Raw genomic sequence first — 12,758 nt, 5'->3', positions numbered from 1 at the left:
GAAACCTACCGTGTGGACGAAGAAGATCTTGAAGCTCTTCGGCTCGACCCTGAGTTCCGGACTCCAAGGTATCTCGCCCTTCAGCACCATGTTTACAGAATCGACGTAATATAGGTGTGGTCCGGTAGTGAGCAGGAGCATCCTTCGTCTAGCAAAGAGACCTTTCCTCTTGTTGACGAAGCCCTGCTTCAGTATCAGGTTGCCCTCGACGAAACAGTCCCACTGGTTCGAGGCATGTTGCTTCTCTAGCCGGTTTCTGATCTCCTCCGGCGTTAGATCGGCGATGTTACTACCGTCAGCAGTGGTCCTCGTTCTCCTTGGTTTTTCGACGACCGTACTGGGTTGCGCGGGTTTCTCGCGCTCGGTGGTGGTATCTTCTTCATCGTCGTCGTCGTCGTCGTCTTCGCCGATGCCCAGACCAAGAAGCCTGGTGAGCTGTTTGTCGTCGAGACCGGGTTCTAGATGATCGGGAACCCTGTATTGCGACCTAAGCTCCTCGTTCTCAGACGTACCAGGCAGGTAGGGATAGATCGGCGGTGGTGTCTGCTCGTGGAGGGTTTCAAAGTCGACACCTTCGAAGAACGGATGCGCCCTGATGCTGGGATATCCTGCACCATGTTCGTCCTGCGCACCCAATCTCTGCGATGGCTCGAGCACTAACAGCTGACTGACGAGCGACCTCGCCAGCTCGCAGAATCCGTCAGGGATTTCGTACTCGAGTTTCAGGATTTTTTGGAATATCATGTACTCGCTCCTAGAGCGGAACGGTGGCAGACCAGCGACCATCTGGTAGATTATACAGCCGAGGGCCCAGAGATCGGAGGCTCTGCTCGTCTTGTCGGTTAAAAGTTCCGGAGATACGTATTGGGCGGTACCAACGAACGAACCCCTGCGTTCTCTTCGGTACGGTTGTTGCTGCTGCTGCTGTTGCTGCTGCTGCGAATCGTCCGTTGCGGGGTGCGTCTCCACTGTCTCCGGATCCTTGAGAATTTTCGCGCTACCAAAGTCGGTGATGAGCACGTGCATCTTCTCGTCCAACAATATGTTCTCCGGCTTGAGATCGCGATGGATGATGCCGAGCCCGTGAAGGTACTCGAGAGCGCGAAGGATCTCCGCCGAGTAGAACTTGGTACACTCGATGTCGAACGAGCCCACCTTGTTGATATACGGCAAGAGCTCACCATTTTTCGCGTACGATAGAACGAAATAGAGTCTTTCGACGTCTTGGAAGGTGCAAAACAGGCGCACGAACGAGTGTTTCGCGCCCGCGAGCATGTTTAGCACCTCCTTCTCCCGCTTCACGTACTCCGTTTTCTTCTCCTTGATGATGTGACGCTTATCACACACTTTTATCGCGTACTCCTTCCCAGTATGGATATCTTTGGCGAGGTAAACCTATGGAACAATCGAAACAACGTACTGGTTAGATCGATATTCGTAGCGTACGCGACTAAACATAACGGGGAGTAAAAATGGGGAGTAAAAATAGGGAGAGGAGTTGTTGGGTTGCGAAACAGGAAAAGTTTCAGGGACAACTGCTACTACTGACGCACCATACGAGAGAAACTTTCTTCGTAACAAGGGGAAAGTTTGAGAGGAATCACATCGGGAGCGTCCGAGACCGGCGACACTTTTTTCTTGCCCCCTTTTCTGCTCTCTTCTCAGTGTAATTCGGAGCTTCTTAATGATTTAATCGAGTTAACGAGATAATACACTTACGGTGGAGAAGCTTCCCTCGCCGATCGCCTTGCCAAAGATGAAGTCCTTGGGATTCCGCTTGTGCGTTGGCGGGGTGATGGATGTAAGGGACGAGGTCGGCGAACCCCGGGGCGCCAAGGTGTTGGGTGGCGCTACCACGCCATTGGTCACGTCGTTCGTTGGTGGAGACATTTTGGACACCGGCCCCTCCACCGTTATTGCCGGCTGTGGCGAAACGGTAAGCGCCTGGTTCGCCACACGCTGCAACAAAAACGTCAACGACTTGATTACTTAGAGTTCGCTTTTTAGCATCCTACGATTTAGTGATATGACCAACGTTTCAAACAGATAGTGGCAGCAACTTCGTCCTCAAAAAGTGTCTTATGTACGTCAAATATTTGCAGTTACATAGGTTTATTGACAGGTGTGTAACGTGATCTGTAACTGTTACTAATCGAGGTAATACTTTCCGCAAAATACGAAAAGAATTCGAGTGATAGTAAGACGTAGAGGCACGAACTCTTGTCCAAACACTTAACTATGCTCTCATAGGTCAATGGATCAGCCGGTACCAGGAAATCAGGTGCCGGAAGTGATATCAGCATTACGAACACGTGGCTATGTCGCGCAGGTCAGGTTGTCGGACTCGTTTAAAAGTCCTACCACCTGACGATCCCGTGCCAAACGAAAGCGTCCAAAATGTCACGCATTGTACTTCGTATCCGAGGCACGTTGAAAGATCAAGGCTACGTGTGACTCGAGTGATTCGAGCAAAGATTGTGCAATGGCAGACAACTTTCTAACGAATTTACGGCATAATCGGCTCACGGACACGACTGCAACGTAATTTCTCTTTATCTACGAGCGTGTAACGAGTCAAAATATCGTCAAACGCGATTTAAACGGCTATTGCAGTGAGAAAATTGAACAAGACTAGAAAAAGATGGGACGACGAGAAAGAGAAAAAAGGATTTTGCTGTGCACGCACACGAACGTGATTTTTAAGCGGTGATCGCTTCATTTCCGGTCCGAAAGACGATCGCGCCCCTTTCGCTTGCCGCTTCCTTCCTCCCATCACCATTGTGTACTTCCGTCCAAAGACGGATCTCGCGTTATACCGTGGCCGCCACAAAAGAAAGGAACTAGTTCTCATCCTCGAACAAGAGAATCCGGATGATCCTCCGTCGAAATGCTCTCTTTTCTTCTCTGACCTTCCCCTCTCTCTTTCTGCGTCTTCCCGCTCCAGCAGAACGGTCTTTGACCGTTTCCCAAATCTGCACGCCCGTTGACTCCCCAAACAAGCTTTCCGCCAAGCAGAAGACACAGGAAATCCGCGTTGCGAGAAACCTTTTGCTAACGGTGCGGATAAATATCGACGTCTTAACGAGATGCCATTGCCAAAAATGAGCGATCGAAGATGCAGAGGGAGAGAAGATGGTACCAACAAAGCGAATTCGTGACACAATGCATCGGCAGATGGGATAAATTCCCGTTGTCATTTTTCAGCGATCTTCATCGATCATTTGGTACGAATAAGGAGGCAACTAGATAACGGAAGACCCGCAACGTACCACGTTCGATGCGCGTAAACTCGAAGAACCAACCGACTATTAAATTCCTTGTAAGTTTCGCTACGGATGGTAAACAATCTCCGAGCGCGGTTCTCGGATTACGGTGTTGTTAATAAACCTAACCATGAAAGGTTTCGACGAATTAATCAAGGAATTTGCAGCGGCCGTAGTGTGGACGTCTCCGGGAAGGGAGGGTGAACCAGAGGAAGAGATCGTAAACGAGAGAAGCAGGAATTTATATTTAGACGATGAAAACGCAAGTCGGCAAGGCCCTTTCTTTCATCCTCTTTATCTACCTTTCCTCGTTCTTCTTTCCAGGCCGGTTACGAGGCGGGCCCCATGGCGTCAACCATCCGTATCAGGACGTCGACCTCGTCGAGCATTTGCCCGAGAGCCACCCAGCGGCCCTACTCCCTCTGCTTGGCTGGCTTTCGCTTCGCCCCGCTAGTTTATTTATTTGCTTATCTATTCCTTGGTCCCCTGACTCTCGTCTACTTCTCATACTCTCTCTTTCTGCCTTCTACTCTCTCTCTGTACACCGAGCAAAGGGGATAACCACCGACCGATACCGCAGGATAGAGAGCAGCGTCGATCGCTAGATATCAAGGAGAGAAGTCTCGAGCAGAGGGGATTCGGATAATCGATATACCGACCAACTTCCACTAGACGACCTCGCAATTTGCTTAGATCATATAGATATATACCGTTTGAGAGTATCAGAGAGAGCGCGCCTCGTTTAAAATAAACCGCTCTCGCGTAAGATAGATGTATGCGCGAGCGCAGGCTCAATCTCGTTGGACCTTTTTCGCGACAACGTGATATTTCGATTCGTCGATGACCCTGCGACACTTTTGCGTCACGTCCCTGCCTTGTCTGAAACGGACCTCGAGGACGCGGTCTGTTTCCGTTTGAAAAGAGAATGCAGAGAACGCGTCACGCGGCTCGAGATGTATGACCTCGTCGTGACAGAAAACGAAGAAAGGAATCGACGGAGCTGCATCGCGGCGAAATTTGCCGGAAGATGAAACCAAAAAACGATTGTAATTCGTAATCGATCTTCTAAAAACGAATAAGTTGACGCGAGCGTCCGTTAAACTCCTCATCCTCTCGTTCTTTCGCGCGCGTGCTCCTCTCTATCCTCCCGCGATTGCTGAATCACCCTGTACACACAACCCAGCAGCATTCCAACGGACATTCTAATTTTAGCCTTGCTCGTCTCGTCTCCTTCTCTCGCGGACAAGCGCATTCTCTGTCCGCGCGCCTTATAACGTTCCACCGTTCTCCGCCTCTCTCGCTCTAGGTTCACGAGGTTATGTTTTTCATGCAGCCTGCCGAGTGCTGCCCTCTGCCGATGGTACGCGACACTTTCCTCTCTTTTCTCCTTTCCTTTGGTGTACAGAGACTAGACGAAGCCAGAAAGACGAGCACAAGGGGTGGCAGAAAGAGATGGAGAGCAATGATCGGTGTAACCCCACCCTGTCGCATCGGGCTTTTTGCCGGCTACCAGAAGGGACTACGCCTATTGGCGCAGGCGGCCAGCACTTTTGCCCGTGAATGAGATGTTTTGCATTCGCAGACGCTGAGAAACGTGTCGCGCACGGGCTGTGCGACTAAATTGGAACACGCTACGGCCCGAGCTGCCTCTTCGAGAGATACTAATAAAAGGGTCCCGCGAGAAACGCCGTCGACTCTCCAGCAAACTCGATTTCTCAACCAAGAAAATTAATGCCCTATAAGAGAGTGTCCTTTGTATCGACTCCCTGTGCACCTGATCTTCGTTTACTCACACGAGTTCACTCGATCTTAAAGCGTTAATACAGCTACATAGAATACTGCTCTTAAAGCTTCGAGATGCGTTTGTGCTCGATGCACTTGTCTCGATAGAGAAGGAAATCAACATCGAACAAAAAAGCAACAGTCGTTCTCGAACATTGTATTCCGACTTTGTTGCAGGGCAGAGGATGTAACAATAACGTTTCTAATCTTTGTATTACCGTTATTGTCATCTTGCTTTAAAACATCTGCCTATAGAGAAAAAGCACATTCACAAAAGCAATGCCGTTATAGCGTGCAACAAGGTGCAAGTGAATCTTTTATCATAACAGAAAACGATTTGCCTTTATAAAATTCATTTAGCGGAAGACCATGATATGATACTATTCTGGGATTGTTTACAAGTGTCACGCGAAAGAAATGTTACTACGTATTGCACAAGCTTACGAAGGGATATCATGAAATCGTAAACACCGTCAATCGAATTGCTCCGGAGTTAGGACAACGTACAGAGCTAATCGAAATTACGACACGGATGCTACCGAGGGAAATCAATCTTGCGCGCGAATATTTACACGTATCGACGTCTACGGGCGCTACATCGTCACGATTCGAAGAGCATTCGACATAACGTATATTTGAAAAGCATCCTGTATCATTAACGCGCGATCGTTCCAGCTTTTTTTATTTCTTCTGTTCGAATACCGTAGAGAGATAAGCGCGTTCCATCGACAAAGATCGAGCTACGTCGTGACCAACACTGCCACAAAATTGTTTGCTTTCACATCCTATCGTATAAACACGCGGTCGATCCAAACATGTTTTTTCGGTCGCGAACCCCGATCAGCACTACGAATGATCCCTCTCTCGCTCTCTTCGTCCGCGCTCGAGTGTAGTGGAATTTTGCGATCACACCGAGTTCACGTGTACCAAGCTATAACACGGCTCGATCTCGAGACCGATTCTCACCACTTCGATGCTTTCCAGCATTCCCAACGATTTATGCCCATTGCCGAAATACGACGGATACGCGTTATTATCGCGTGATGCAGTGTTTTGACGCACGCCAAAATACATACAACGGAACCGATATAAGTTTCTCCTTGTTTTTCGTTTGTTTTCACATTCCAATTTTTTTTTTTTTATATATATATATGCGAATATAAATCGTTTTTTTTTTACTTCAAGGGAATTTCAAACTTATATTTCCGCCGATATAACAAATATTCGTATGACCGCTCGTCTGCGTTCTTAGCCACAAAAGCAATTGTTTCCGTCTTTGCGACTGTTTCGAACGACGATATACGTATTTTGAAGCTGGTAAATAGACGTGTCACTGAATTCTTTCCCCGAATCGCAAACAAGTATCAAAAGTGGGAATCTATCGGGAATATTATTCCTTGGCTGACACGGACAGAGAGAGCACTATTTCTATAGAGAATTCGTATAAAGTTGCGTTCGACAGTGAACGTAAACAACTTTCGAACCGCGTCGTGATTACATCGCCTGTTTTGGAACCGAGAGCTTCGGGCAAATTTATTTAAAATTCGAGCGAACGTAAATTATTCATGCTTCGAGGCAGTGTGTTAACCTCCTCTTTCTATCACCTCTTTTTCGACACACCGAATCTGCATACACTGTTGTTTTCCGTTTGAGGTGACCAAAATCTTATCGAAAAATCTTCGCTTCGATCATCATTTTTTAGTTCGAGGAATTTTAAGAAATTCCAACGACGCGTCGTCTTCTTTCGAAATCGCGCGAGAGAGGGAAAATTCTAGCGACCTACGAGACGCTTTGACATTTTGACGCGAGATTAACTCCGTGAATTTTCCCGCCAAGGAAAAAAATCAAGGATCGAACAACCATGATCAGCCGAGACGAGCATGAAAGAAAGATGAAAATTATCCGATTGCAGCAACGAAATAATTACCGGTCACTGAGAAGACGCGCCTTTTGAGTACAAAGTTACCACACTCTCCTTGTCGGGAATAGTATCGCGATCCGTGGGAACGTTGCTTCGGACGATTCTCAGATATTTGACTGAACAGAAGAATAGAATGGTTGTAGGCTTGCTTTGTTCGCGGAGCAGGTCGAACATTTCGGCGGATTTCCACGAATGATAAACAATCGAGTTTCGTTGAGACGCGATTGGCTGAAACGCGCTAGCCCATTGTCACGAAGAGTAATTCCCTAAGCGACACTTGGCGAGAATCTGATCAAACGATTTGTAAACAGGAACAAACGTTCCTAGAGTTTGCCTCTGTTTCCGCAAGAACAGGCACTTGGACGGGAGTTTCCGCGCGGCGTCACACTCGATCACACCTTTCGCGGACTGCTTCGTTATTTTTCTTCCTTATCTAGCGCGCGCGCTCTCGGTTTACAGGATTGTCGTAGGGGTGTGTTTTCTTCTTACCTTGAATAATTTTTTAAGCCTCCGGTAGCCGCGATGTAATCGCGACACGTACTGCTTGTTGGAATCCAGTTTGAATTGTTAAAGCCACAGTTGCGGAAATAAAATTGAAGAATGGAAAATTGAAGAAACCAAAGAACTGTTTTTGCTAGTGAACTCTCGTAAAACCGGGTATGTGTCGCGACTGTCCGTTACAGTTATGATGCGAATTTTCGACAGCGTCTCGATTATGTTTCTTTCGAATCAGTCTCGGGTACATATATACATACATATATATGCATGCGCGGGAACCGAAGAACGAAAAACACGTTCGTGGCCGTTGAGAGCCGTTCGCTTACTGAATTCTACGCCTGGCGTGTCCCGGCTGCTAACCCGCGCTTTCCCCCCACTATTGGACACTCGTTGGCGGCAAGCCTCCCCCTAACTCGATCTAGCCCCACCACACGTTTTTCCACCACCACAACATCAAACCCGCATCCGGGAATGATAGAGGGGAGATCGAGGGGTAGCGATCCGTCCACCTCCAGCATTGATGGTAATCTTACCGCGGATCGTAAAGCACGCTTACCCCTGCGGTCAAGTGCGAAAATTGCAATGAAAGCATCGAGACACCTCCAGTCTTTCTCTTCTTTTCTTGTCCCACTGGTATGATCGTTTTTTCTTTTCTTTCACAACACCGTGGAACGAAAAACAGAAGACAACGGACGCGGGGATAATATCATTTTCTTTTGTCGTGGTTCCGTTAAATACCTTCGGCCAGATATTTTCAAAATCTCAAAGATTCGTCCATCTGCTTCGAGAAGCGAGTTTGTCGATAGTTGCACGACGCAAAGGGAATATTTGAAAAGAATTTCTGTCGCGTGGCATTTCGAATCGAAACGACAAATGCTACGTGAAATTGGAGACAAACGTTTCGATACCGCTGCGATATCGCTGCGACGATTTATGAGCGTATGCTTGAACGAATCGAATCGGTGCAAGGAACGTTAGAATGTTAAGTATTTGACAACACAAAGCATTGCGTCGAAGAAAGCAGTTCGAGACAGAGTCATTACGCATTCCTGGGATACGATTGCCTCCAGGCATCTATTTTCTTTTGCGTTAAAAACATAATGGCACTATGCAACGAACGATTTTGTCGATAATCGATAAATTCGATTCTTCTCTAAAATTAGTGCACTATCGACAGTAAACACTGCGGATAGTTTGTCATCATAGTCAAACGTTCAGAACGACTTTACGTGCGAATTTGACCACCGCCTAAGGAGAAGAGAAAAAGAGGCGCCGTGGTGGGGACACGGATAGATGACCGGTAGTAGGGGACGGCTGGGGAATCCCGTGGAGTGCGCATGCGCGACGATATTGGTGGGGTTACTCAACCGACGGCGCCAGTATTCTCATCCCCCTCCCAACCCCGTCGAACTTCTGGCTCGTCGCGTCGGTGCTGTTGCCTTGGAAGGGAGGGCATGGATCACACGCGCACAGTGCCCTGTCTCTCTCTCTTGGTGTGTTTGTTTGTTTATAGTCGCGTTCTGGGAAATACCCGATGCGAGTAACGGACTCTTGTGCGCGCGGAGGCTTGCACTCCCATTCTGGCGTTGCATCCGGTCGGTTCTCCGCGAGTATCCCGACGAATGCTTTCCTTAGTTCTTAGTATTCTTCTTTGCCCTGCCACTTAGCATTCCCTCTTCCATAGCTGCTTAAACGCTTATCCTTTTAAAGCCCCCTCTTTACGTTTATTCATTTCGTCTCGAATGTGAAAGAATGAGTTACGCGTTTTTCGCTAACTCGACCATTCTTTAACCATTAGTATCCGTTCGACGTCAATTTCGAGTTAACGGTCGAGTTTTCTACATCTTCGTCTCTTTCTCCCTTTTTTCTTTGATTAACTGTACGTGTAAAGATGGTCATGTGGGCGAACACATTCCGAAGATATTGATACAGTTTACTCTGTGAAGAAACAAGCTTTCGGTGGTATTTTCCCTATCACGTTTGTTGATTATTGGTCTATCGTTTGTTGGCAGTTTTGAAAACACCGCGTGATAACCTAATCACGGCACGCTCGATACAATCGGGCACGCAACGGACCGATAAAAATTTTATCGCAACACATTCTCTCGAAAAGTAGTTCACGCGTAATCTCAAGAATGCAGTACATCAGCCACGTTAGTTTTCGTTGTGTGCGGCCCTACCTATACGTATACGTGTATCTACAAATCGCATAACAAATATTGTACGTACAATGGAATTGTGTAATGGTTGCTCCGCGGCGCCGCACAACGGAAAATCGTGACGCCTCTCGAACGATAAAAGTAGTTATCAAATTGACAGTGTCATTTTATAGGAAATCAGAACTACAACTATATTTATTGAGGTTTTAAGAAACAGTAGCATTTTCATGTTATGTCAGATGATAACATACGAGAAAAAGAAAAACATGTAAGAGAGGACACGAGATTATCGTTTTAAGCATAGAGTTATCAACGTTGCCGATGTTAAACATTTTCGTGCTTCGTTCAACGCCACTTGTTTAATTCGAAGCCATGACGAATGGTTCCGCGCACCGATGACAATGGTCGTTCATTTTACAAATCTCGGTTCATTTGTTCGTGCCGTCGAACTACGTACGGAATCATCCCTGTTGCACTCGAATGCTTGGACGAGCGATATTTGACGACAGGCTGTCTCTACTATACCGATTAATATTCCTGTCTAGTCCATTTAATAATAAATATTATTAATAAATATTATTGTCCGACGTTCAACCGTTAATATCTTGTTTACTTGCCCCGCGGCAAATCTTGTTGCACACAAAATGGAATGCAATGCAACGACAAAGTCCAGCATACCAGGAATGGTTTCGCAGTTGTTGACTCTTCCGCGAATCAGCGGGCATTATCGTTTCTTTAAATGAATAATTGCTTGTTGTTATATCGTCGCAGCACGAGTCAGCGTCTAGTCATCCGCGGTTAGATGTATATACATATTTTCATCGGCCTTATTTCGGACCTATTTACTCCTCTTCCATTTTCAGTCATCCACCTGCCTACCTTGAATATCGATTTCAAAGGAATCGCGATCAGTTTGCCTTGAATCACGGATCGCGACCAACGTTATCCGCTCTCTTTCGAAAATTTCACTTCGAAGCGTTACTACCGTTTCGTAATCGCGCCAACTTGTAAATATGTAAATATGTACATATGTATAACGGCGAGCGTTAGACACCGATCAAAGTCTTGCGATGCAAGGCGTGGAAAGATTTGATCGGCCGATCTTGGAATACGGAAGAGTCGTCGGGACCGAACATGACTTAAGTAAACAAGGAAAACGCGAATGGAAAGCGCAAGCGTGATCGCGCGTCTCGTGCACTCGATCATCTCGCGAAATGACTGGAAAAAGAAAACTTTTTATCCGGATAGGAGGTTTCCGCTTAATATGTCATGCAGTCATCGAACTTGGAACGCTATTATCGTGATCGTTTGTTCCAGTGCCTCGTCGCAGTGCAAATAATCATCCGTCGCCGACCAACTGGCGGCACACAGAAGGCAAAATACAACATGGCAGAGAGAGAGACGGCAGAGAAGCCTCGTGACGTGTTGCCGTTGCTACATAATTAGCGCGCGAAAATAGATTTTTGCGAAACGAGCCGAGCTCCGCTCTGGTATGTCAATGAAAACAAATCCTTGTTCCCCTTTTTTCCCCTCTCCTGCTCCCTTTCTCTTTGTCGAGGCCTGGTAGCTCAGGCGAAGGCCGCCGAATACTGAAATATACACGCCGTTCGGAATAGTCGAATCATTGTTTGCTCGATCGAGTCCTCGGTATCGTTTTGCTTCTCGCCAAACCGACCTAGCTTCCGAAATAACAGGCACGACTTCCCCGCATCTATCTATATCCTGGCCCTCGAAACCTACGCTCCATCGAAAGAAATTCGTTGGACAAATTGAACAGAAACTTGACAAGCGATTGTCATTGTTTTCGATACCACCACTAGCGTAGAATGGAAGAAAAATCGCAAGACAGCGATTAGTGGAATTTAACTCTCGAGGATTGCACTGCGAATCGCGGCAATCAAAGCACAACAAGGTTGTATAATATTTTAACAGTTAATATAAATGCTTATATGTACTTATCATCGCTCCCCTACGTGCAGGCGGTGCGTATAAAGCAATAAAGAGACACAATTGTGCAAACATATAAATGTAATTGGAACAGTTGCGACACGTGCGGCCTTGTCTATATAATGCAGAAAATTTGCATCGATATCCGGCAAAGAAAATTTATCCTTTGATCGTTCTAATTTCCCGTTGAACGCCGTCATTTCCATGGGAATATTAAAAAAGCATTTCTGTGCTCTTTGAAGCAAATATGAAACCGAGGTACGACATTGCCTTTGTATCGTTATTACAACAACAATTTTCAGCAAAGCACGGAAAACAAATTTTTCTTCTCGATCTTATCGTGTTTTGAAATCTAACAACTGAACTGTTACGATTATGCAATGTGTCATTTTTTCACGTGTTTGGCGATAGTCGATAATAATAGATAATAGTTGCAACATAGAAATTTCAGATAAAGTTTATTATTCCTGTTGGAATGTCGGTGCGCTTCGATGTGAAAGTCTGTATGGACATGGCGCATCCTCTAGTACAATTTTGCGCGACCGATGCTAATATCGGTGGCAGAAAATTGCTGGAAAATCGGCCACGAACCCGCGAGTGACTGACTAATCGTCGAAGAATGGACGTTGTTCTTGCCCTATCTGTTTCTAGCGAGAGAAACTTTATATGTACTAGCCTCGTAGAAAGATTGATTCGCTATCTCACGTTCCGAACATGGGGCTGAAATCCAATGCGCTTTTTCAAACTGAAAGGTTATTTTTCATTCTACCTGAATGTAACAGGTCTCATACGCCAAGCTGATATTAATTGGAGATTTCTATTTTACGCGATCATTTTAAAGGTGGTTACATTGAATCGTATTTTGTGTATATACTCGACGATAGAGTTCAAAGAATAGTAAACGCGCTTCTTTGTCTTAGACAAACAGAGTAGATTAGACACGCGTGCTATGAAACGCGTGGGTGATTAATGGTTTATCATATAAGCGATCGTTATGCGAATCACTTGCGAACCGATAGCTAAGAAATGATCGCGGCTTTCTTAAAACGTAATATTGAGATCGGTCGGAGGACGAGTAAGGTGCATGGTGTCGCGTCATTCGACGCGCGTGTCATAATAATAAGCGGTGAAATGATAGCGAGCTTGTCCACCTCGCCTTTGTTGGATCGAACGCAGGACGACGCGGGC

The 12,758-nt window shown here is 46.3% G+C and overlaps 1 protein-coding gene across 9 annotated transcripts in view; it reads right to left on the bottom strand.

The window, feature by feature from the left end:
- LOC132916389 (3-phosphoinositide-dependent protein kinase 1) overlaps positions 1 to 12,758 on the bottom strand; it is a 408,115-nt gene that overhangs the window by 4,069 nt on the left and 391,288 nt on the right. For 7 of the 9 annotated variants that reach the window (XM_060976328.1, XM_060976330.1, XM_060976329.1 and 4 more), the window contains 2 exons: positions 1,720 to 1,959; positions 10 to 1,395 (listed from right to left, as the gene is read on the bottom strand). In XM_060976328.1, the coding sequence (XP_060832311.1) occupies positions 10 to 1,395; positions 1,720 to 1,959 (1,626 nt within the window). Of the gene's footprint in view, positions 1 to 9; positions 1,396 to 1,719; positions 1,960 to 6,972; positions 8,153 to 12,758 lie in introns of those variants that run through there. The other 2 variants (XM_060976336.1, XM_060976335.1) reach the window with 2 other exon arrangements.

The sequence above is a fragment of the Bombus pascuorum genome, chromosome 2, assembly GCF_905332965.1.
Source record: "Bombus pascuorum chromosome 2, iyBomPasc1.1, whole genome shotgun sequence".
Lineage (NCBI taxonomy): Eukaryota > Metazoa > Arthropoda > Insecta > Hymenoptera > Apidae > Bombus > Bombus pascuorum.
The sequence above is the reverse complement of the archived record's forward strand: the minus strand, read 5'-3'. Positions and strand labels throughout refer to the sequence as shown.